Raw genomic sequence first — 27,535 nt, 5'->3', positions numbered from 1 at the left:
AGGGATGGGACTCCTTAAACCTTCCCTTTATTCATGCTGGGATTTTGTGTATTTTGATCTTGTGCTTTTTGTCTCATTTCTGTGACTTTATGTATACAAAGGCCCTGTCTTGCCTAGCAAATAATGTTTTCCTACAGTTGTCCACTCCCTCTGTGCCCTGTTCTTTGATCATGACTGATCCTCAGGTTTCGTAGGGGTGGGTGTTAATTTAGTTATCCAATTTAGAGCTTTACACTCCAAGGTCTCCTCCTCTTTGCACACTGACCAGTCATGGATCTCTGTATTAGTCTCCAGCTACTGTAAAATGTTTGATAAGGCAGGAGAAATGCCCTAATCGAAGTGTATGTTGATAATGGCTTTGGGGATACTTAAATGATGGGTCCATTTAATAGAACAATGGTATGAGGTTTTCTCTTAAGGCCTACAACCTATCTATTCAGTCATAGCTTTTGTACCCAGTTAATACTATCAGACATGAGTTCTGTCCTGTGGTACAGAATCAGAAAGTGGTTGGTTACGCCTACAACACTCATGCCACTATGGAGCCGATGAAGATATCTTGCCAACTTAGTCATTATTGTAGCTTATAGCTGGATATGACTTATGACATTTCTCCCCAGTAGTGCACACAGCATTTTCCAGAACTCTCAAATCTATCCAGTAGTGATGAAGCTTCCTGGTAGGTACAAGCTTAATTTCTCCATGTTCTGTTTCTCAAGTGTTTGCTATCTTCAGCAGCAGACTCTTTCTATCATGTCTCTGAGGACAACCAAGAACAATGGCAGTATCCTGTAATATTGGAGTGGTTTGCTATGGGACCTTTGTTGGTTAAGTTTTTGTCCACTTCATGCAACCTAGAGTCATCTATAAAGAGAGAACTTCAACTGAGACTACACCTCTATCAGATTTGTCTATAAGGAAATCTATAGGCATATTTTCTTGATTAATGACTGATGAAGAAGGGCCCAGCACACTGTGAGCAATGCCTCTCCTGGGCATGTGTTCCTGGACTATATAATAAAGCAAGCTAAGCAAGTTAAGGAGAACAAACCAATAAGCAGCATTACTTTATGGTCTGTACTGCAGTTTGTGCCTCTAGGTTATTGCCCTACTTGAGTTTTTGCATAGGCTTGCCTCAGTGATGGACTGTAATCAGAATATTTAAGCTAAATACACACAGAACTAAGAAATATTTCAGATTAAAACTATTTCTGTCTGACTAAAACCTGAGCTATGTTCACTTTGCCCTGTTGCCTAAGAAGAAAGTATTTTTTAATTTTAAATTTTTTATTCATTTGACATACCAACCACAGTTCCCCCTCCCTCCCCTCCTCCTACTCTCCTCACCCCTTCCTACCTCTATCCACTACCCAGAAAGAATAATGCCTCCCCATGGGGAGTCAAAAAAGTCTGTCATATCAAGTTGAGGCAAGTCCAAGCCCCTCGGCCTCTGCATCAAGGCTGAGTAAGATATCCTTCATTGGGAATATGCTCCAAATAGTCAGCTCATGTACCAGGGACAGATCCTGGTCCCACTGTCAGGGCTCTCACAAACAGACCAAGCCACACTACTGTCACCCACATGCAGAAGGCCTAGTTTGGTTCCAGGCAGTCTCCCCAGATGTCTGTCTAGAGTTCATGAGCTACCACAAGCTCTGGTCAGCTGTCTCTGTGGGATAGAGGACAGTCCTTTAATGCACACAGTACCAAGAGATACCTTATTAAGAAAACTGCCCAAATGTCATTCTAGGAGAAAAGAGTTGGAGGCAGCACTGCATTTTTATGAAAGGAAGATGTTTAGTTCTTCATTTACCCTATTTTATTCTTCCTGAGCTTTTTCTGCTTCCTATCTACAACTGTTCAGCACCTCTTAAGAGTAGAGGGACTCTATATAAAAGCGGGCCAGGACCAGGGTGCTTCCCATATGCATGCAGCCAGGTATCAACGTTTCCCATTCCAAATACTGTCCTCTAGGGCTTCCTTTTGGAGAAGGAGAAGGCAAAGCATATACTGCTGCAGTCAAAACCAGAGAAACATTTTGTCTCCTCCTACTTCTGCCTCCTTACATATCAGCAGCTCTGTATAATGAAAGTCTAAATCATTTGTGTGCACACATAGCAACTGTTTATTTGCTGTTAGCTTTGAGGACTCAGTGGGGGTTTGATGCGTTTAGAAAAGAGATCAACCCTGGGAGAGTCTAATCTCATAAGTAGACAAAAAGAAAATTGAAGCGGAAAATGCTTCTCCCTATATCTGAGGGACAGGCCAGGGATAAATTATCCTTTAGCTCTACCCCCTCCAGTTCTGAAAAATAGAGTGGAGATGACTCTTTGGAAGGATCCTGCTTACTTGGCCTGGTTGGAGATTGATTGTGAGTTCTAGAAATAGCATATCTTTCCCCCCCACCCCAGGCCACCAAGTAGTATATCTTTCACCACTTGTAAAATGCACCCAGGATTATTGTTTTTGAAACTTCTTTTTTTTTCCTCACCACTAAGCTGTCGTGGCATAAAATCAATCTGGAAACTGATATACATTTGTATTTCTATGAAGAGTGAATCCTAGACTCTAAAGAAAACATTTGCCGTGGTTAAGATGTGGTTTTTCTCTCAACTAAAGGCCCATGAATGGAGAACTTAGTTTAGGGAGGAGGGGTCTTTTAATGGGTTGGACCTATCAGGATATTCTTGGGTGTTGTGATATATATATAATCTTGGAAAGAATTAAAATAGTTTCCTTGCAGGTCTCATGAGAGTAAAGTATTATAAAAACCTGAGTTCAAACTTTGAGTCTCTAGATCCTGTAACAATGTATACACTAAGTTTAATTGTTGCCATCCATCTTCATATGATACCGCCCATAGAGCCTTGGCTAGAGCTGAGCCAATGCAAGCATCATGACCTTGAACTTTGGCAACTGTGAGCTAAATATCTTTCCTTAACTAAAAGTCAGGCTTAGACATCTTACCATAGAGACAAAATGTTGGCTACTACTCTATCCCTGGAACAAGTGTCCTCTATAGTGAGGCTCCGTTGGCCTCCTTTGTGAAATGACTGATTGGCAGAAGCCTTGCTCAAACTATGGGGTCTCTGAGATCCCCTTTTTGCTCATTTAGAATCTCACAAAACCTATGTATTTTTTTTCCTTTCTACACCATTGTAGCCAGAAGACACAAATTTAGTATCCAAGAGTGTAATCTGACCATAGGGCAGGGGTAAGAGGTAGGGAGAATCTAGGCTAGTCCAACACTTATGACAAAACAAGGCTTGGTGGGATGGAGCCAGAAATATGGAGGGAAATTTTAAATTCATACTGAAAATGTGGTTGTTCAGGATTGACAGCTTCAGAAGAGGAAAATTCTCTTCTCACATGGTCCCATTTTCCTGAAAACAAAGGTAGTCTTCTACCTACAAATCATTTTTAAAATGTCTCTTTTTTTTATTTTGTCTTCAATACAACTCAACTGCAGTTTCCTGTTCTTCCACTCCTTATAGTCCCCCCTCCTTGATGTTCTTTCAAATTAATATCCTCCTTCTTAGCCCCTCCCCTAATCATTACCTTAGTCAGTGCAACTATTTTACTGTGTTTGGCTATCTGGGCTGAAAGGGCAGCAAAACAGACCATCTCTGGAAGCAGTGCAATAGGAAATGTCAGTTGGGGAAGTAGAAACCACTCATAGAGCTGTTATTTTCCTTTTACCCACATATCACCAAGCACCATACTTTGACCTTACCTGCCACGATCTGTACCAAAGGAAGTTAACTTCAGTAGACAAGAGCAAAGATTTCCTTACCAGCTAGCATCTGGTTGAATCGGGCTAATGGTGAGCACTGGATGAATATCAGAGAGCAGGAAGAGAGTGAGACATGTATTCATACCCTATCTCCTTCCCTTTGTCCTTCATTTAGGCGGCAACTGCATGGTGCTATCTCAAGCCACAACTCCTATCAGATGGCACCTTCCTTTTCTTCCAATACAGTTACTGCTGGATTCCAATAATGACATTTCTTCCCTTTGCCCCTTCCATCTTAAAAATGGGTGTGGCTACCCTTCTATAAAACCCTAGAGGTTTTATGCCTGTCAACTTTATTGCTGGTAGGTGCCCTTTACCCTACACATACCATCATAAATGATTCTTTCATTGCACTTGTCCCACTTAAACTCCTTGTGTATTGCTGGTGTTTGCCCCCAGGATACTAGTGTACACATTCACCTGCACAAATTCTGTCCTATACAACTCCAGAAAGTTCCATAGCTTGAAATATGAGATTACCTAGTTGAGTTACCTTTCCTAAGAGAGTGATCTGCCTTTTCCTGACCATTTAACATGTTCTCCATGGACTACCTTCTCTTAAATTGAGAGTGCATTGCAATGTTTATAAAATAAACATGAGGAATGAGTTGGTTACAGATTTGTTTTAGCTATACTGAGTCAACTTACTTGGCTAAGTGGATACTATGAACTCAAGATACACTGCTTTCCAGAAAGTTCTGTCAAGATACTTTACCTTATACATTTAATCAATCTGTGTCCTAGGAATAATCCATATTTAACATGAATTTGAACATGAGTTGTTTATGGTCCATAATACCCATTTTGATATTACCCATGTACTACAGTGATTATTCTAAACTGTTACCTGGACTTACCTACATATGTTGACAAAGAACTGACTTTCTAGGCACAGAATTGAGCATCTCTTATTCAAAATGCTTGGCATTGTAAGTGTTCCTCCTTTCAATTGAAAAAGTTATATATTAAACAACTTAAATCCAACTAAAAGTGTATTTAAAAGACTAGCACTATTAAGATCCCTTTGGAAATTTTGACTTTGGGAACAAAAACTTAGTCACATGTTTTAGTGACATGGTAAATCATAGAAAAAACAGACAACCATATAAAATGTTGAAATATGAAATCAAATTACTGTACCTATGTTTTAAGATGTTACTAGTATACTTCAATGAGAGCCAAATTGCCTATGCCCACAATAATAAACAATAAAATAAACATACCTGTTTAAGGTATCCTATTTTGTTTGGTAGAGTAATGTTTGTTATTTTGCTTTTTTGAGGCAAATGCTCATGTATCTCACGCTGGTCTTGAACTCACTACACAACTGGGTCTGGCTTTGATTTGTCAAAGTTGTTTGGGTTTGTAATGTTGGCATAGATTATATAAGTTGCTTGTTATTAAGCCAAAATAAAAAAAAATTAAATGGAAATGCTCTGGAACATCTTTTTGAGGACAACAATCTTAAATTACTTTAGATTTGGAAGCATTTTGAAGTAGAAAGTATCAATCTATATCTTTCTAGTATTCACCCCCCTTTCCATTCTTATTCCCAGTGTATTCACTTTGTACCTAGATTATGTAACCTTTTCTATCCTCTCCCCATCCTCTTTAACTCTTTGCTGTAGACTTTGAAGAACACAAATGCACTCATGTCATGTACTCTTCATTGGCCATCCATCCTTTAGCTTAAAATTCAAACTCATTACTTTGGGCTGCAGAGAATCTGACTACTGTTTTCTAACAGTGTTGTCTTCGTCCATTTGTTTTCAAGCTTGGCTTCCATCCTCACTCTGTCCCCGTACTTTTGTTCCTGTGCACTTCTTACCTTTGATGATTAGCTCCAGCTCTTCATATTTCAAACCCATCTTAGTCATCGCTTTTTTTAAAAAAAACAAACTTTCCTGCGATTCCTTAAGTCACCAATTGAGTTTTGTGAGTGTTCTGTGATCCTTTAGGCCCTCTTCACCCACCTTCAATTTCCTAGCACTTAGCACATTGGCAATTATTTATTGGCATGCCTGTTGATAACTCCTCACTATTCATTTTAGGCTGAGAAACTGTTTTCATCATTTAAGGCTAGTGCTGGGAACAGAATGATGAATGTTTTAGAAATGTTTCCTAAATGAAGGACTAAACAAGTTAATTATGAGTGATTATGAATGGAATATATGAATTCAGTTGCATACATGAGGCAAGTATAAGAACTCTGACTATGGGGTGGTCTACAATTAATCAAGCCAGCTTTGTTAGGTTTTCCCCCTCTAGATGGACAAAATCCATGATAGAAGGTTTAGGAATAGAAACAGATGCGCTGGCTTGCTGCATCACAGTCCTTCTCTAGTCCCTAAAACTAGAGTTATGGAATAATAGCACTGGACTTAATTAGCTGAGGGAAGGGGTGAGGCTAATTTCCCCTAGGGAGAAACCAAATTCTACACCATCCATCCGCCTTGATCACAGATGGGATAGAAGTCAGGCCTAAAAATACTTCAGCCCTAGGTGACATCATGGCTGTATGCTTTCAGATCTAACTCACCCCAGATGGAAGTGAGAAGATTTGAAGAGCAGTCTTTATAGCAGACAAGGAAACTTATATCACACTACAGATGATTACTAAGACAAATGTTATTGCAGACTTCCTAGTCACATAATAAACTCAGATAAAATTTTCAAGGAGAATAGAACAAAGAACATCCTTGCCTTCATCACTGTGATTATATATTTATTGAACACCTCACAAATGTTAGACTTTACTCAAAATATTCAATGGGCAATATTTCTTTATCTAGAAGGGGTTGGAGAGCAATTATAATATTTTGATACCAAATGCCCAGAAAGAGTAGAAAATTAAGTCCTATGAATATTCTAAAGCATAATGTGGAAAGTGCCCCAGATTATATGCAAACAAACATGATTAATGTTTTCCCCCACTGGAAGTTACCGTTTCACCAAATTTCCCCATGCTTGAGAGAGAAAAATGGGACCAAGCATAGCCCTAAGAAAGTCACAAATTATTTACCTATTGATACTCAAAATATGTTTGTGGCAACAATAAATATTAGAGGGAAAGCCATGGAAATGAATGTATGGAAATCAGCTTAGTCCATCTTCTAGTATCTCTGAGTAAAACTGCTCCTGAAATCTCTCTGAGGTTTAAAGTTAATGGGAAGTGTTACAGAACTCTGAGGGGTTTCTCACTTATATAGTTAACCTCCAAGTGAGAATCGTATTTTGTATAAAGGTCTCAATGGGACTTGGGTGGTCAGTGGAAACTCTGTTCAGTGAGTATTTGAGAGCATCATTGTGCCTGATGAATTGTATAAATAGGTAAGGACTTAGAGCTTTATGGGGATGTGAAAATGAATGAGAAGTGGTTACAAAGCATGCAAGCACTAGGCTACACTACCAGTAGGTGGCTGCCTTAGCATAGTACCTCTTTTCAAGGCTTGTTTCCCTCCCATTCCCACCCTCTTCAGATGATCTTCGTCAAGGCTTAAGGTTTGAGGCAGTGATCAAGCTCCATGGTGTAAGAATTGGTATTCCTCATGATACTCTCCACCAACATGACTGGCTTGGGATTTCTTCCAGCAAAACAAGAGAGCCAGGTACAGATCAACATGGCTGCAGCAGCTCCACCCCCAGCACAGTAATAGGCCCAGCCAAGTCTACAGGTTCCTGTGGAAAGAGGGATAGAGGTATAAATGTTGATTTGTCTTTTTCTATATCCTTTTTGCAATAAACTGTAAACATAACCTTTAAAAGTATATTTAAATTAAAATATAATTATGCTATAGAGATTTGCATTGGTACGGATTTTGGTTTATTGATACAAATTTAAGGTCAATTTTGTTATACTATGTATTTCTGATCTTGATTAAGGTATTGTATTTGTCCAGCTCATTTATAAATGTAATATATAATTAGAAACTATAGGTTAGTAGATAATCGTCTATAATAGTCAGGCTTGTAGTCATGTTAGTTAGATTTTCTACATGTACAGAGATATATTTCAGATGGATAGGCATTCTTCAGACTTTTCAAAGACTACAGAATACAGCATTTAAAATGTTTAAGAATTTATGACTTTTAATGACAATGAGACACATCTGTTCCTGGCTGCACCAATCTACTTCAAGAGGAAGATGGGCATCGAAACGGCTCCTTATGGGGATCGTTAGTCATTTGGGCATGAAACTGTGCATGCCTGGACTGCTTGATGAACAGGATATGCAGGACCCACAGAAAAATGACTGCTTAACTTGCCTAAAAATGATATGGTCCTTTGGGATTCCTGCTTCATGAAAGAGTCTGCTAGACATTCTGCAGGACACAGAAAAAAATTACTAAAAACTGCCAATATAGGTGGAACTGTCTTTATAATTTCCTGCTTCATGGAAAAGTCTGCTGGATACTATGGCCCTGTAGGCTGAAGATAGATGCCCCCAATGTTAGAGAAGAACTTAGGGTCGCTGTCCAAGCAATAAGATGTCTCTGTCAATTTAAGAGATTTGGAAGTTGCTTACAATGCACTTTCTATTTACTTAAGTAATATTATATCCTTCTGGAGTCTTTGATGGAGTTGAAGAATTTATAGTTATAGTTTTCTTTAGTTATAATAAAAGATAAACTATATATAACTGTAATTCTTGTTTGATAACTGTTTTATGTAATTTTACTATGTTAAAGTTACAACTTTCCTTTTCTTTTTAAACAGAAAAAAGAGGTGCTGTGGGATTTCCCCCTGTATGCTGTGATTACCATTAATGAATAAATAAACTGCTTTGGACCTATAGCAGGGCAGAACTTAGCTAGGCAGGGAAAACTAAACTGAATGTTGGGAGAAAGAAGGGCAGAGTCTGACAGAAGCCATGTAGCCCTGCTGGAGCACAGCCACGTGGCGATACACAGATTTATAGAAATGGGTTAAATTAATATGTAAGAGTTATCCAGTAAGAAGCTAGAGCTAATAGACCGAGCAGTGATTTAAGTAATATAGTTTTCTATGTGGTTATTTTAGGTATGAGCTGCCAAGGAGCCGGGAATAAAGCAAGTGGCCTCCTACAACATAATTATATAATTTTCCTCCATTACCTATTACCTTTCCTTTCTCCCAAGCTCTACTTCTCTCTTCCCTAGCTTCTACCCATGTGTGTGTACATGTGTGTGTGTGTGTGTGTGTGTACGTGCACATGTACGTGCGTGCACATGCACGTGCATGTATGTGTGTCTGTGTACATGATTTCAGGGCTGACCACTTGAAATTGAATAACAAACTAGGGGATTCCTCCATGGGAGAAGACTATTTCTCCTCTACCCTCAACACCCCTTAGTTCTCTGTAGGTCTTTATCTACGAGTGGGGCCCCATGAGTTTTTCTCCTTATAAAAGTATATTCTTGACACATCTTCTTTGAGATGTGATGGTTAAAGTAAGGAAAGAAAAAAGATATGAAAGCTAAGTTTTCTCTTTCCTCCTTCCCTCCTTTTTGTTTGCTTGTCCATGTTTTAGCAAGACCTTATAAAACCATATTTTCTATTAGAGTAGGAACCGGGGAATGGTGCAGGTGGTGACACTGCAGCAATAATAATTGCAATGATGACAGGAGAAAGCTAGTAAAATATCCAACAGTATACTAAGTTCTTTACACATAGACCTCATTGATCATCACAGCAACCTCCTGACCCAGATACTCTTGTTATCTTATAAATGATGTGACAGACATGGTACATGCTGTGAACACTTATACAGCTAGAAAGCGGTAGAGTTGGACTACAGACCATGCTTAAAGATGTTTCACAAGCACTTCATTTTTAACCAAAGAGATATATTACTGTACATCTGCTTCTCCAAAAGATCCTTGTCCTGAATCAACAGGAGCTGACACTGCTGAAATCAAGTCCCTTACTTCTTACTATACTATATGTCTCTATTTTAACCTGACCTCTCAGTACTTATTAGAAAGTATACATTGTAATCAAAGTTAAGTTTTAAATGGAGTAGCTTCCATTTGAAAGGTAAGAAAAAAGTGCCATGTGCTTAAACACCTCCTTCCATTTTATAAAAGTAGGTCACCTTTTTTTGACAGATCTATGCTTTTAGTAAAAATCCTTCAGGAAATATTAACTCCCAGAGAAAGAGCTATTATTTAATGAGTTATTAGAATGACGAACTGCTAAAATGAAGTGTTTGAGCTGGTAGAATTCTGGAAATGGTGATAGGTGCCTAACTATACAAATTTGGTCCTGACAAGAGAAATAGGCAGTGATCTTTCTCTATACTACAGTCTTGCAGAAGGCTAATTGTCATCAAAGATACCAGTAGTAATGTTTATAAAAAACTTTTATTTTCAAATCTCCTACATTTGAACAAATACCAATTAGTTTTGTTCACATGGTACTCAGTAAATCTTAAATTTCACATCAAAATTGCTGATGTGTCATGGAAAGATTCAGATGGGTTCAAGTTATGATGCTTTGCTTTTCCATTTTTTGCCTTTTAGTTTATACCAAATGTCCCACCTCAGTAGTCTATACAATACTAAGTCAATGCTTGTACTGGCTAGTTTTGTGCCAACTTTACACAAACTAGACTCATCATAGAGGAAGAAGACTCAACTGAAGAAATGCCTCCATGAGATTCCGTTATAATGCTTTTTCTCAATTGTCGATCAATGGCAGATGACCCAGCCTATGGTGTATGGTGCTACCTCTGGGCTGCTGGTCCTGGGTTCTATAAGAAAGCAGGCTGAGCAAGCCATGGAGAGCAATCCAGTAAGCTTCACTTCCCCATGGCTTCTGCATCAACTCCTGCTCCAGGTTCCAGCCCTGTTTGAGTTTCTGTCCTGAATTCCTTCTATGATGAACAGAGGTATAGAAATATAAGCCTAATAAACCCTTTCTTCCCCAAATTGCTTTTTGGTCACGGTGTTCCATTACCACAAAAGAAACCCTAACTAAGAGAGCACTCACGTTATCTCTCCTGAGAAAAATAGCACCTTCTATCCTCTTGTACACTGATTCATATCTTACACAGAATACTGTTCAGAACTTGGCACCTACTGGAAACAAGTCATCCCAACCAATAAAGATCCAGGAATCCATCTGAGCATCTCATATATGGCTACAGCTGTTGGAGAAAATATTGGGAAGAAACTTTACGTTCCACATAGTTTGTAATCTGACAGTTCCTCCCTTCACAGTAAGGGGACTTTGATACATTTTTGTTGATGATTTCAGTGTTTTTGAACATAGTGGATATAATTTCACTATGTCAGATTTACTCTGGCAGTATTTTGAATCTTGGTGTACTTTCACTTTCACACATCAACGCAAAACACTCTCATCTAAATTTTCAACCGAGTTTGAAAACCCAAAGTAATAATCTATTGATGTCTTGAATGTCCCCATGGCCCTTTTACTATAAAACATATGCATATTATGGTTCCTCTGCCTAAAATGCTTCCTTCTTGTGAATCTGTATGTATACATACACTTCCCATCACAATCCCTGTATATCAGTGTTCTATGATTCATATGATCTCATTAATTACTTCTAGGATTTTCTTCCTGAACTACCTAAGTCAAATTCTCTCACAAGAGGATGTCAAACTACCACCATTCCTTTCTTTTGTCCTTGAATAACCACTTCCTTATCTCCTATCCTGACTTGTGCCCGAATGTCAGTCATTCCAAGGAGTACTATTTTGCCAATAGACATAGGCAACGGAAAGTAAACAGAAGTTTCTCTGTCCCACTCAGTCTTATAGCTGTTTCTAAATAATCACTTGGAGGCTAATACTATTAATGCTTGACCAAAAGCTCAGGCATATTACCAGCTACCACCTACACTTAAATTAACCAATATTTATATCAATATTTATATTTTTGCCATGTGTCTCGTGGCTTGTTACCTCATCTTCTACACTCCCGGCTTGTTTGGTGACTGGCTAGTCAGTATCTCTCTCGACTCTGCTCCCCCTCATCTGAGTTCTCAGTTTGATTGTTCGCCTAACCTTATCCTGTCTGGCTATTGATCAAAGAGCTTTTATTATTAACCAATGAGAGGAATACTTATTCACCATGTACAGAAAGATTATCTGTTAGCAATGGAACTTTTCCTAAACTCCTGTGGACCAAGGCAAAATAATAATGAAAATTAGGTTACCAATGCTATCAGAGAGAAGAGAGAGAATTTTTAAACACTTTTTAAATTGCTATTTTAAATTATCTTTTGTTTCTCTTTAGCTTACATCAGAATCCTGGGACTTAGTGTCTTAAGGAGGGTGTTTGCGAGAGGAAATTCAGAATGCATTATGGTGGTTTGAATGTCATGGCCACCATATGCTCATATATTTCAATGCTTTGTCTATAGGTGGTAGAACTGTTTGGGAATGATTGGGATGCAAATATTTACATGCAAAATAATTGTTTTTATTATATTTTCATACATACATATCATTATGCTTTGTTCCAATTTGTACACATACCCCATTACCTTCCCCAATGCTCCCTGTCTTGATAGGACATAGTTTTAATAGAGATGACTCCTTAGATAAAAGAATGCATCTAATTCCAAAGTGGTTTCAACATGATAAAAAAAATGGTATAGTGTGGGTAGAGTATATGGCAGTCTATTTTGAAGTAATTCACAAATATTTCTATATTATTTCTTACCTTAGTTTTCCATAGATATGAGAGGGTAGCTTTTCCCAATTCGTCTATACATTCTAAACAAATGCTTGAGAAATTACATTAAAAATGGAGTTGGAAACCTTATTCAGCAATCATTATATTACATAAATTATTCTAACCATTTTACAGACTGGAATATACGGCTTAGAAATAAACAAAAGTCTTAGGAATTGTCCTAGATTCCTAAGGCAGAGGCAGGAATTTAAACTAAATCTCTAACCCCCAGTCTCATATGTTACCTCTTATGACTTGATCAGTTCTAAAGAGGAAACCCTGGAATCAACTTGCAAAATACTCCTAGTGAACCTCTCTTCTTGCTTCACCAATTAAAACATGCTAACATTGCAGAATAGGCACGAGCCATTGCTGAGATGGAGCCATCCCTGAGGTATACCCTTTGCTAAGCAACTTCGTGCCCCTCAGCTTTGCCTTATCTAGCATAGAAAGGGCATCACACTTCCATTTCTTCTTTCTTCTACCAGGTCATCCCCTCATTAGAGCAGCAGGAATAATTTATTAGGTAAATGCACTCTGGGACCAGAAAAAGATTTGTTGCTTTAGATGAAAAGAATATATGCATAGCATGACCTTACCCCGAAGCCCTAATCAGGAAGCAAACAGCCAGTGTGAACAGCTCCACCAGGTAAAGGGATGTCAATAAAGACCTAAGTAAGCCTTTCAAAGGGAAGAAGCAGTTACCACTGTGTGAGAAGCCAATGTGCCCCTGAAGCCATCCCAAGTGCATTCTGAATTTCCTCTCGCAAACACCCTCCTTAAGACACTAAGTCCCAGGATTCTGATGTAAGCTAAAGAGAAACAAAAGACGTAGAGCTTTCATCCCATACCCTACTCACAGCCCTGCATGGTTTCTACTTGAGGGAACAGAGGAGCTGTAAATCTGGTATTACCAAAAGAAAACAAGCAATATATATATATATATATATATATATATATATATATATAGAAATATAATTCCACTTTAATAATCACTACCAATCACTCCAGCTAGTGCTTGGACAATGATAGAAGAGTCTGACATGGAAAGATGAAGAAACAGGGAGCAATAGCAATGTGATGCCACTCTTCACTTCTAACTACTTCTAAGGAAGTCCACCAGACTGTCATCAACTCCTCAACATCAGATGTAATGACTGTTGGTACTCAGAGTCTGTTCACAAATATTTACCTAATAGCAACTATGCATCAACTTTTTAAAGACATGATCTCTCTTCGTTGCCCATACTGGATCCAAACCCTTTATGTAGACCAGGCTTGCCTCTAACTTGCAATTCTCATAGGAATACACTATCAGCCCTAGATAGAACCCAATATTTTGAGTACTGCAATTTCACTTGATTCTCACAGCTATCATATTTATCTTTGTTCAAGTGAGTTTCAGGAAGGCAAATGACTTGACCAATATAAAACCTTCAGAGGCATGGTGTTAAGGCCAGAGCTGATTTAAAATTCCACAGATGCCTTCCATTTATATCAAGAGAAAAAAAGTTAGGCAATACAAATTACTATTATCTAAATTTTTAGGAAGGAACAATCAATCATGTCACGTTTTGGGGCCCCAGTACCACACCCCTTGTGTTGTGGTGTGTGTCTGTCTGTTTCTCTCTCTCTCTCTCTCTCTCTCTCTCTCTCTCTCTCTCTCTCTCTCTCTCTCTGTGTGTGTGTGTGTGTGTGTGTGTGTGTGTGCACGCGCGCGTGCGTGCGTGTGCAAACACAAAAGTGAGAGTTGATGCCAGAAGTCAACATAGATGTCTTCCTCAATCATTTGCCATGGAACCTGGAATTCATCAGTTTGGAAAGATCTAGAGATCCTTCTGTTTCTATCTGCTCCATCTAGTGGGAAGTAAGCACTTTAGGCACAGAAAGCAAAGTTACATGAGTCAAAACAATATGTGTTTAGAAGTATTTTTACCACTCAGACATAAGGTAAAATTTCAAATACTATTCAGTTATAGATTAAACAGGACTGGGTGTGTGTGGTCCCCAAGTTATGGTGCTATTTTGAAGAATGTGATATCTTTCAGAGGTCTGCCTGGCCAAATTACCATTAATGGCAGGATTTTGAAGGCTCTCACACCTAGTTCCTGCTTGTTCTGCCTGATTTCTAGTCTTGGACAGTTTAATAGTTGGCATAGGCATAGCAACTGTACTTTCCCAACATGAGGGACCAAATCTGTGAGCCAAAATAGACATCTATTCCCTTAACTTGTTTCTGTCTTGTATCTTGGTTACATCAAGGCAAAGTAACTAGTATGATAAGGTAAATCTACATTAGAAGAGAAGATAGCTCTTATCCTTTCTCACAAATAGTGTGAAACAATGGACTATTTTGTTGTCAGTGGTGGTGGTGGTGGTGGGTTTTTTTTAACCAAGTGGTGTGGGAAGTCCTTTTGTATATGTATTGTTTTCATTGGTTAATGAATAAAGAAGCTGTTTTGGCCAACGGCTTAGCAGAATAATGATAGGCAGGGAAAAATAAACCGAATGCTGAAAACTAAACTGAATGCTGGGAGAAAGAAGGCAGAGTCAGGGAGATGCCATGGAGCTGCCAGAGGGAAAGACGTGAGGTGTCAGCTGGAGCCTTGCTGGTAGGCCACATCCTTGTGGTAAAATATAAAATAATAGAAATGCTTTAACCAATAAGACACTAGAGCTAATAGGCCTAGCAGTGATTTAAATGATATAGTTTTTGTGTGATTATATCGGGAGTCTGGGTGACCAGGAAATGAACAAGCAGCCTTCCAACAGCAACCAAGGGATGATTTGAAAGAACAAGATTTGTCAATGATATTTTATATTTATATTTCAGGGTGAACAATTTTTTTGTTTAGAGTGGGAATGTTTAGAGAGTGGTTATTCTAATAATTGTATCTCTCTGGCTTCTGTCTATTAGTTGTACAGAATAACTTTTGACTTACCCTACTCCAGTTTCAAAATCAAATATATCTGTATAGATTTACATATATTTGTACATACATGTACAGAAATATATTTACATATATATCTGTAAATATACATTTGTATACACACATATATTTACAGTTATAAGTAGGGGAGAAGAGTGTTGCTTTCCATTGAGATCCATTATGTTAAAAGCATAGTTTGGGAACCTTAAACTTCTATGGAAAGGATTTAAGTGTCTGGTGACTTCAGAAGAGAATAACTACTAACCTACACAGTCAAGCATGCTGTACACACATATCTAACAATACACAAATCCATTTTCTATGACAAAAAATGGTCTAACCAAAATATTGTTATCAAGTCTGAAGAACCTTTACCTAGGCAAATAGCAGATGTTTACTATTTAAGTTTTCTTCAAAATGTATCTTGATATCTCAGGAGTTAGCCCAACAAGAGATGTTCTCAGTTCTGAATGGCTATGCATCACTCCTTCTTGACTTAGGAAGTAACTGCGCAAAAAGGAAGTCTGGGAAACCTCAAGTAAAGAAATTTCTAAAGGTATTTAGGGAAAAATACCAATTTCCTTGGAGCTTGGAGACTGTAGAGTTAGGAAAATACCTCTTAAATTCACAGGTGTAAACTCTCCATTAAGACGGGGAAATGAAATTAAGAAGCTCCCCAAAGGTGGAACTCCGGAACCAGATCTGTTCTTAAAATCTCTTGAGAAGCAGTACTGTTCCTTGTAAGTTCCAGTAAGAACATTTAAAATTCCTTGTCCTTAAATCAAATGTGCTGCTTCTGAACCTCTGTTCTAAACTTGTTCCAGGGCCTCTATCCTCAGAAGCAACTCTAGTGAGTCGGCATCACACCTAGAGATTTCCCGCACATCCATACATGGGTGTCTGTGAAGAGGAAGCTTGGGTGACAGGATAGGGGAAGAGTATCGACTCTTATTGCAAATTAGCTTTATGCAAAATTTCTGGATGAGCACTAAGTCTGTTCCTTTCTGTGTGCTCCTGCATCAGTTCTAACACCCTTTCTGAGTCATTCTATTCCAGTCTTGAATTTGCTGTGACAGAATCCCTCATAAAAGTTATTAAATCATCACTCAGCAATGGGCCTGACATTTAAATCAAGACATGTTGCTTTTATTCCAAGTCGCAAATCAATTTGAATTGGAGTTTGTGACTGTTTCCTTTGATTCAGCATTAAGTTGTTTCTGTCTACTGTGAATGGATGGGAGGGAGGCAGTGAGTGCCACTTAAACTGGTCATCCTCTGTAAAGCACAAGTCCTATGCTCTTTAGGAGAATGATGCCAGACAGTAGCCACAGAATTGTGATGAGCCCCTCAGAGAAGTTAGCCCCAATCTAATGCTTGTATTATGGATTAGCAGTGGATACTGTGGGTTAGTGGTGGGTACTGTGGATTAGCATTAGGTACTGTGAATTAGCAGTGGGAACTGTAGATTAGCAAGGTACTTTGGATTAACTGTAGGTACTATAGATTACCAGTGGGTACTGCGGATTAGTAGTGGGTGCTGTGGATTAGCAGTGGGTACTGTAGATTAGCAGTGAGTACTGTGGAGTAGAAGTGGGTATTGTGGATTAGTGGTGTGGGCATCAGACTTTGTAATAAGAACAAGGCAGAGTCTGAGAAAAAGTCTACACCTTTAAAGGGCCAAATTCAGAATGTCAATTTAGTATGAAAAATAATTCTCTAGAACTTGCTCAAAGAAAAATGTCTTTAGAGGGAGAAAGGAAGTATGATGATGGTTACAGACATACAAGTTGATCAAGGTAAGTCTGTCTTTTGAGTTCTCTGTGTCTTCTCTTGAAGAAAATTATCTGATGCTATTTCAAGTCTCTGGAAGTCTGGAGGAATAGCTGCAGAAGCAGGAATGTTGCAGGTACATATTAACTAAATTGTACAAACTACTAGGGCTACGAGGTATACAAAACTTTCAGCTGGATAAAAGTTTGACTAGATTTAAGTGTTACTAAGAGTCAAGCTCTGAGCATGACTACTATAGGAAAAACCATGATGGTGCCCAAACATTAGAGGTAAGGTATCCCAGGTATCAGTGGGCAGAAGGATAAGATTGTAATGGAGATTGGAGCTCCAGAATAGGACAAGAAGGCATAAAGCTGTGGGAAGAATGTGAATAATTTAGGAATGTACAGAGCAATCTGTTTCTCTACAGAGGAAATCTATCTTGGTGTGGTGGCGCATACCTTTAATCCTAGGAGTAGGGTAACAGAAGTAGACAGATCTCTCTGAGTTGGAGGCCAACCTGGTCTACATTGAGAGTTCCGGGATAGCCAATGTTACAGAGTAAGACATTCTCTCAAAAATAGAAATGAAATAAAACAAAACAAAAAAGACGAAATCCAAACTGTAAGGATTCTTGACATTAGAAGAATGAGGAAATGGTTCAGGTAGAATGCTGAGAACAAAATTGACGTCTTTTTCCCATTTAGTATGTGCAAAAGACTGGAAATGGAAGAGGCTGTGTTTTAGCTTGAGATGAACAAGAAAGAGGAAGAAAGTATAGAGTAAAAACAAATTACATATCTGCTTTACCCTCATTTCCACTATAAAGAAGAGAGACAGATAAATAGAATTTTGTTTGTCAGCCAACTCAGGTAGCTTTACAGTGTCCCCCATGTCAAACTGGGTTGTTGATATTGATCCCAAGAAGATGCTCCCTACAAAAAGATACCTATACATCCCATGGGAATCAATGAAGTAGAAGGTGAGGAGAAGAACTTGAAAGGGATCAAAGCCTAGGAAGAGACTAAAGAGGGCAGTTGAGGCAAGCAGAAGAGTGTTAGAACACCATCCATGACATGGTACAAAGAAGGGAGAACTGAGCTCTACACCAGACCTCTTCCTAATGACTACATTATTTCTCCAAAGCCAGTTCAGTTAAGGAAAGCTAACTGCTCTTCCCATCACTGTGGCTCACCTAAATTTATGACGCTTGGTCACAACCTCTCTTCCAAGCTGCTATTGGTGCATAACATGAGAATGAGAAAGACAAAGACTTACCATTTTCTAGTTTGCTATACTTTTGCCACAATTGCCTGACTCCTTTTTAATTAATTTATTTATTAGATTAAAAACACCAATTTTAGCTTATGATGGAGAGGATGGGGAGTAAGGAGAACACTCATCCATTGCTGATGGAAATGCAAACCTGTAGAACCACTTTGGAAATCAGTATTGTGGTTTCACAGAAAATTGGGAATCAACCTACCTCAGAATCCAGAAATAGCACTTTTAGGCATATACCCAAAAGATGCTTAATCATACTACAAAAGCATTTGTTCAACTATGTTCTTAGCAGCATTATTTGTAATAGCCAGAACCTGGGAACAAAATAGATGCTCCTCAACTGAAGAATAGATATAGAAAATGTGGCACATTTACACATTAGAGTACTACTCAGTGGTAAAAAACAATGACATCTTGAATTTTGCATGCAAATGAATGGAATTAAAAAACACTATCCTGAGTGAGGTAACCCAGACCCAAAAAGATATATATATGGTATGTACTCATTCATAAGTGAATACTAGATATAAACAAAGGACACTGAGTCTATAGTTCATGATTTTAGAGAAGCTAAGTAATGAGGTGAACCCAAACAAAAACATATCTAAATCCACCTAGAAATTGGAAACAGACAAGATCACCTAACTCTTAAGGCAACAGAAGCTGTGGGGTTTTGGAAGAAGACAGTGGTCTCATTTGTCTTATGATGGCTATAGATTTTAGACTTTCAGGGCTTCTATAGGAAGCAACATAAGGAGATTTGTCAATGGAACAAAAGGTAAATGAACAGAGAACTTTCTGTACTAGGTTTGAGCAGAGACAGATCTTCAAAGAGAAAGCAAAGTCAATGAATTCAAGAACAATTGCCAAACATATTACCTCTCCACCACAGCCCCCAGTAAAAAGACAGCCAAGCCTATGAAAACATCTCTTTACTCACACTCCAAGCTGGCTATGTATGTCACCAACAGCCCAGATTGGAGGCCCAGAACCCAGTGAATATTCCAGAATTCTGCCAAGCTCTCTTGGCAGAGGGGGGAAAATGCAGAAAATTTCAGTTGTTTAGGTGAGCACATTATTGTTGATAGTACTAACTTTAACCCAATCAGATCGGCTAAAGATGAAGGCATTCTAGGCTCACAAACTCATCTTGATCCAACCCAGTGCTCTGAATGGGAGAAAAGACCAGACCTGTGGCATTTGCAAAAATGTCAAATCTTCATGAAGAAAGAAATGTCCTTGTTTGTCTGATTTTTCTCTCTCAGACACACATTTCAGCCCAGCAAATTGATTCCTAATGAAATCTCTCTTGCCAACCTGCATTTCCTTTTATTTGATTTCCTATATAGTTATCATTCTTAGCAGTCTTTGCTTATCTTTTTCTTCAGAGGGGAGAAGCCTGCCTCAGATCAATTATCACTGTGTTTCTCTGTCTTTCTTCAGACTGACCCCCCCATCCCTTCAAAATTGCCCATATCATCATGTTGCCCTTTGTACATCCCATTAATTATACCTAGAGCAGCTTCTTACAATAGCTTTGGACATCCTCCCTAAGGAGAGAAGTCAAAAACTAGCTAAGCAAATATTGGACTGCATTCATTCAGCATGAGCTCTCTAGGACACTTGGCTTCTATTGGTCCCTCTCCTCTCATATCTGCTCAATAGCCCTCTGCTTGCAACCTCTTGAACTTTCTTAGCATAAGCCAGTAACTGAAACAGAAGTTGTTAATATCTGTCAAATACTTCCACATGCCAGGCACTGTAGTAAGTTCTTTGAACAAGTTGCTCTCTCATAGGTAAGGTCAAAACCAGGAAGTGGCATGAGGAAATGGTCTAGTAATTTGGCAAGTGCTATGATGCAGTCATACAAGGATGCAGACAGGCAAGCGTATCCAGTTCAAAGGGGAAAAGACTTTCAAGTGAATTAAGAATTTAGTCATATCAGAAAGGGAAAAGTGACATTCTTAGGGAACAAAGTGAGAACTGCAAAATTACAACAGTGGGAAGGACCCGGTGTTTTTAGGCTAGCTAGGCAAGAGTGGAAATCCTGAGTGTGGTCCATGCAGGCCTTGTTGTGGAGTCTAGACTCCATCCTGAAAGTAATGTGGAAGACACAATCAGTAAAGAAGAAGCGTGACATTAGATTTGCATCTCATAAATATCACTTGACCCAAAGAGTGAGAGAAATCAAGGAAATTGTTTGCAGGATATTTAGGAATCTAAAGGCATGGAAGAAAAAGAGGAAGATGAAGAAAGAGGAGGGGGGAAAGAAAGAGAGGTCTCCAGTAAGCCAAGTGAGAGTAGATATTAAGACAAGGAAGACACGATTCTAGAGTTCCCTTTGTGTGCTTTTAGCATGGCCACATTTGTTGCTGCTAATGTCATACATTTGGATTAACATCATCATCCGTTATTAGTTCTATGCCTGCATGGTTTGTCTCCCCAAACAAATTACAAGCTCTTTGGTCTCTGCATTTTATAGTGATTTATTCAAAATTTTATATATATAGTGAACATGCAAGATATAAGGAAGTATTACCTCTATTTTGACACATCTTTAAATACTAAGAATGCTAAAGGGCCAGAGCCAGAAATTAGAACTATCACAGGAATCAGGAATGAGTGAATGCTTATTCAAGCAATTTCCTGGGACTTATCCTGGAAAAGCCAGCTTTAAGCAATATATATATATATATATATATATATATATATATATATATATATACACACATACATATATGTTTGTGGAGACAGCGTTTCTCTGTGTAGCTTTGGAGCCTGTCCTGGAGCTCACTCTATCAACCAGGCTGGCTGGCCTTGAACTCACAGAGATCTGCCTCCCGAGTGCTGGGATTAAAGGCATGCACCACCACTGCCTGACAGCACTGGCTGTTTTTATCCAGTCTTTATCACCTAACAGAAATGTGTCAATCAGCCCCCAAAGAAGTGAAGAAGTAAACTATGCCCCCTGCAATGCTGAAGCACGCATGGGCAGTCTGTTTATATTGGGTTTCATGGTCTGAGTTGATGAGAATGACTGACCAGGTATCTTCCTCAAAGAACAGGTTCCACTGAGATACGAACACTGGATTGAGAGTTTAGAGCATTAACCATGACACCACAGGATCTGGTGCCTATCAGTCCCAAACCCCTCAGCCATAACACATTCCTCAACTTATACCATCCAATGTGAGTACAGTGCTTCCTAATTGACAATGTATCTTTTCCTCCCACTATTCCAGTCAATCTTGTTTCCTGAGTTTTATCCATTCACTAAGTCATAGCTATTGGCAGGAATATTATTCCCCAAGAAGGAATTAACAGAGAGATGAAGTGGCTCTCAAAGTCCCCGACTTAGTCAGGAGGTATAGCGACTGAGATTATGCAGTTTTGGAACTGGAGAGTCAGTGTGGTTCAAGGAGAACCACCAGCATGGCAGTTATAGGGAACTGCATTTGAAAGCATGCCCTGCCCCTTCCAAACTGGATGGCCACGGGCAAGTCATCTAGCCTTTCCGAGCTTCTCTTTCTCATGGGGAAAACAGAAGCGGCATTATTTGCTTTACAGCACAACTGAGGGGATAACTATGATGGCACATTAAAAAAAAAAAAACTCTAAAACAAAAATAACATTTAGTGCAGAGCCTAGCATGAGTAGTTTGCAGCTCCTCTCTCTCAGTCACAGTCCCTCCAAATACTTGAGACAACATCAAGATGTGATGGAGGAGGGTCATCTTTCTATCTGTTGTTTCATTGGTTAAGTAATAAAGAAACTGCTTGGCCTCTGATAGGACAGAAAATTAGGTAGGCGGAGTAGACAGAACAGAATGCTGGGAGAAAGAAGCTGAGTCAGTGAGTCACCATGATTCTCCCACCCGACACAGCCGCAGGTTAAGATCTTTCCTGGTAAGCCTGTGTGGGATACACAGATTATTAGAAATGGGTTAGATCAATATGCAAGAGCTAGCCAATAAGAGGCTGGAACTAATGGGCCAGGCAGTGTTTAAAAGAATACAGTTTCCGTGTAATTATTTCAGGGCATAAGAGTGGATATCTCTCGTTTGTTAAATAATATTAATTCCCTTTTCAGATCTTTGATGGAGTTGAAGATTATATAATTGTAGTTACTCTCTACATTATTTAGACTCCTTGAGATAGAATGTTTAGCAAAACTTTTGTTATATGTTTCTTGCTCAATATTGATTGTTATATTTATTATTTGTTACTATTGTATATAGTTGTATTTGGTTTAGTTCTGTCTTATTTAGACAAAAAGGGGAGATGTAGGGGAAACTCCGCCCAATGGGGGCGTGTTCACCTCAGGCTAATGTTTACATATAATTCTGGCGGCATGAGCCCCGCTGCTCTCTTTTTTTTATCTCCTGCTCATTGCTGTTTCCCTGGTGTTGTAAGCTATTCCTTCATTAAAATTTGCTGTTTCATATTAAGCTAGCCTGGTTATTATGCCGACTACAAAGATGCAGACGTCCAGGCTCCTTTACAGATTCCTTGAACCTGTATCATTGGGGAAGAATCCGAGGATTCTTAGGTCCAGCTCACTGGGCCTGATGTAGGGTGTATCATTAGCCCATGAAAGAAAACGTTAAAAGGAATCCATTTTATTTAGAATTTACCCTATTTTGGTGCTGTGCTAGGGGCTTTCACTTGAGAGATAAATTTTTATCTTTCTCACCAATTCTTACAATTCACTTAGATGAGGTTTCATGACAGTTGCACAGGAAACTACATGACATAACCCTAACATATCCTTTTGCCCCTGTAACTGTCACCTCATCAGGGAATTGCTCCGAGGAGTGTGGTAGTGTTTGCTTTTCTTCTTTGCAAGCCGTTTCACTTTGATAATCAACCTTGTGGGTTAGTCTGACCTATAACAAAAATAATCTTAGTCCTCCCTGTGCCCATTTTCCTTTGCAAGGAGTGGGCTCTGCACTGAACTTCATTTGTACATTATCTCACTCCATCCTCCTGTCAGCGTCCTATGACTGGGTGCTGCCGTGTTAACATCTACTCTTAAAAATAGAGTCTGAGGTTCTGCTTTTAAACAAAGGCTGAAGATAGAGTTTCATCCTACAGTAGAATGGAAAAGACTAGGACACAATAAAGGTGAAAGAGGAAGCGGAAATTGGCATTGAAGCTTACAGAAGCAACTCCAGGGCAGGAAATGGAAGCAGAGAAATTGTGAGTCACAATCTGCAAAGTGAAGCGCTGTTGTGCTAAACAAAGTGAATTTGCCTTGCTTTACTGCCATCGTGTGGTTGTATGATGTATAACAACCATTTCATAGACCTGTGCCTAGGAGGCCCTCAGAAAAGACAACAGGAAATAAGAACAAGCAGAGGATTTGCCCTTCAGGCATTTGTGAGTGCCTTCTCTTCCTCTGGAGTTGCAGAACTGGAACTGGAACAAGCAGTTAATTCAGGGCTGAACACCGTTTCTCAGGCAGACTATTTCAGGAAGGAGAAAACTGCTTATAAGCACCTTTGTTACTTTTCCTAGTCAGAACAAAAATAGCCTCATGTTCCCTGGGATGCGTAGGGTGTCGTTGCTTTAAATGTCTCATTATGTTGAATCTAGAAGATGATCAGTGAGATCTAACAGATCAGCTTTCTAATTCTCACCCCTCACTCACAAACATAGTGTTTCAAAACTTCTCTGCCCAATTTTCTGATGCAGAACCATTTCTGAAGGTAATTGATATCTCTCATTGTCTATAGGAAAATAGGCTTAAAGAAAAGAAATGGGTCATCCATGGCACAGAGAATAAGATGAGGGTACAGCCATTGCACTATGTAAAAGTTTGTTAGGCACCAGAGATAAGCAGTTAAATGAAGTTGTTCCCTCACCCATTGATTTCCCCTGCCTCCTCCAGCATAGCCCAGTTTCTCCCCAATGGAGACACATCCCTGTGGTCGTTAGTGCAGACAGCAATGCGATTTTCAGCAATGTCTGAGCCTCATATTTTCAAGGACTGTCAACTTCCAGCTAATGCTACCCCAAAGGATAATGGCTCCAGGCAATGCCCTTGGCTAAATCCATCTCTCTCACAGGCAACTACCGGCAGTGTCCTTGAAGTATCCGTGCTTATAAGAGGATTATCCTAAATACATATTTTTGCTGTATGGTTTGATGTATATGACATGATATTTTGATCTTTCTGTAATAAAATAATTACTTGTCAAACAAATGAACACATTCATCTCCCGCTATATATAGTTTTATGTATGCTAAAATCACTTGAAAATCTATTTTTCTCTTGGAGAACAAAAAAGACAATCATGGAATTAATTGTGATTAATGGAAAGCAAATCCCAAGAGGGAGCTGAATAGGCATATAACGCCTTTGATTTTCTGAAGGCAGAGAAACGTTCAGACCCACAGCCAGGCTTTGTTACTGGAGCTGGTAGCATAGTTATCTACCCTTCTAGTTCAGGGCTCTCTGTATAAAAACAGGGAAATCAGGTCTCAGACAGGGATGTACCCTATCAAGCTTAGGAAAATTGCAAGCAGCATAAGCAGGTAGGCTGGTGAGGCTGATTTCTCCCACACTCTGCTGCCCCACTGTGGACATGAAGATGGTTGCTAAGTTGCCTGATTGTGCTATGGTGAGCACAAGACAAAAACTGTCCACACAAAAGGAAACTGACAGAAAGGAAAGGTTAGCAGGAAATACCTGGAAACTGAACTCACAAAAAAAATCTCCATAAAAGGCTTTGAACTGGCAAGAATGAACGGAAATTTTGAGAGAGCAAAGGAAATGAATCCCAGAAAAGGAAATTCAAGGAATGTAAGAAACACATATGTGGCCTTTGGTTAGCCTCTATGACAAGCTTTTGCCAAGTTGGATAGGTCCTTCCTTGCTTTCCTCCTTTCCGAAAACCAAGTCTGGGCCATCCCATCCAAAGGGACTCTGTGACAACTGGATCAACTGTCCACTAATGTTATACTAATGCAACACTGTGCTTTGTATGTAACTATTACTTTCTCCTATCATCTCGATAATCTCACGAGGATATACTACTACCAATCTCCATTAAGGGAGATACTGAGAGATTAAGGAGTGTGGCCAGATCTGCATCTAGTAAGTTGCAGGACTCACATTGGAACACCAGTCTTGTACTCTTAACCTGTGCATTTATTCTTCATGCTATATAGGTCACAGATTCTAAAACTGTTGGTCATCATCCTATGGGGTCATATAAAAATTATAGGAGGGAAATGAAAACTTAATAACAGCAACTTGTTTTTGAATTCACAATGCACACAAATTAATTCAAAATCAAACATTCAATGAATCCAAGATGTTTCTGGCATCACTTTGCCCAAGCTGCATTGTGCAACTTCACTGCAGTCATGGTTCTGAATTTAAAACATGGTACATTTAGCCTGTCCATGACCTCACCTCACACCATGTGATGGCACTAAGCACAGCCTGAAACATGGGCTCGGATTTAGTACTGTAGCTTGTTATAAACTGCAGGGAGTTTATTATATAAGCAATGTTTCCTGATGATGCAAAAACTGTGGTTTAATTAAGCAAAACAGAATCTTTTAATGTTTTCTGACCTATTTAATATGTTCTTTAGCATGTAACCATCAAAGTAGTATATCTATGGATTATATTGTGTTAGTAAAGTTTGATTTTAAAAACTGCTGCTTTGTGCTTGGGATCTACAGATGTCGAAGCCAAATGAGGTCCCAGCACTGAGAACAGAACTGGAAATGAGGCCCCATCCCTAATCAAGAAGCTATTTAATTGACAGTTTCTCACAATGGAAAAAAAGTTTTCTCCAATGGCATCACAGAGGGTATACAAACCACACTTAAGGCCAGGTTGCCTGCCCAGCCAACACAAAAGAAACTCAGTGGTATGTATCTTTAGAGACGTTTTGTCTCATAATGTTTTGTTTGGGCATTTTTTTAAGCATAGCCATCTTTTGTTTATCTATTATAGTTTGCAATTTTGCCTTCTTAAGGAATCTGTGTGAGTGCATATGTGTCTCTATATGTGTATGTGCTACTCTAACTTTTTCCCTGCTTGTTTGCTTTGTTTTCTTTATGGTTTGCTTAGTCCTTTTGTATTTGTCTGTTTGCTATCTGAAGAGAGAGAGAAAGAAAACATGTATGGGTGGGATGATGACAAGAATAGTCTTGGATGAGATAAGGAAGGAAACACCATGTTCAGAATATACTGTTTGAAAAAAAATTTTAAATAAAAATTTTGAAAAATATGTTTTAAGTAAAAATTTGATATAGCAAGAAAATAAAGATATAAGCTACTACTTGAGTTGCTTAATTGAATTTCAGAAAAAGGCACTGTATTTGACTTGGTGTTAGAACAGAATTCCCAACAGCTTTTAACATGGCCCTGAACACACTTTGCTATTTTGTGCTACATATTTATGTGGAGTTGTACTCCAAGCATTTATAATTATGAAACTAAAATACCAATCAAATGAAAACTGTGGAAGATGCTATAAGTCCTTTCATATTTAATATTCAACTAAAACTTATTTTTTATGTAAAAGCAAACACATCCTTTCATTAGTGTGCAAATTTGTTTCATCTGTAATAAATGGTAAAAATCATATATCAAGGTTGTTTTAAAATAAATTGATTTATTATTTATCATCAGTAATTTGACTTATATATCTACTTTTATATCTGAATACTTGGGGTTGTATGAAAGTTTCTTCAGTGAAATGGTTCATAAGTAAAAAATTTAAGAAGTCCTATATATAATTGTTTTTTCTGAAAACTAAAGCATGATATATTAGGGTATTTTGTCATTACTGTGGACAAATACCTGAAAGAAAGTACTACAGAAGAAGAAAGAAGTTTTTGGGCTCATGGTTTAGTGAGCATAGTCCCTCGGGGCAGGGAAGGCATGGCAGCAGGCAACTTGCTCACAGCTAGGACACAGAAAAAAGAATGCTGGTATTATTTACTAATGCTAGCTTACTCTTTTCTTCTTTTTCTTTTTATTCTGGCCAGGATCCCAGTCTGTGACACTGTTCTACTACATTCAGAGTGAGTTTTCCTCCCTCAGTTTAAC

At 38.7% G+C, this 27,535-nt stretch overlaps 1 protein-coding gene across 1 annotated transcript in view; it reads right to left on the bottom strand.

The window, feature by feature from the left end:
* Positions 1 to 7,289: 7,289 nt before the first annotated feature.
* Positions 7,290 to 27,535, bottom strand: part of LOC121444037 (LHFPL tetraspan subfamily member 1 protein) — a 44,594-nt gene continuing 24,348 nt past the window's right edge. The window contains exon 3 of the mRNA XM_041645769.1: positions 7,290 to 7,471. Coding sequence (XP_041501703.1) covers positions 7,290 to 7,471 — 182 coding nt within the window. The remainder of the gene's footprint in view (positions 7,472 to 27,535) is intronic.

This window comes from Microtus oregoni, unplaced genomic scaffold (assembly GCF_018167655.1).
Source record: "Microtus oregoni isolate MIOR12 unplaced genomic scaffold, Mior012 000116F_ref0000321, whole genome shotgun sequence".
NCBI lineage: Eukaryota > Metazoa > Chordata > Mammalia > Rodentia > Cricetidae > Microtus > Microtus oregoni.
Note: the sequence above shows the minus strand (reverse complement) of the source record. Positions and strands in the feature narration are given on the sequence as shown.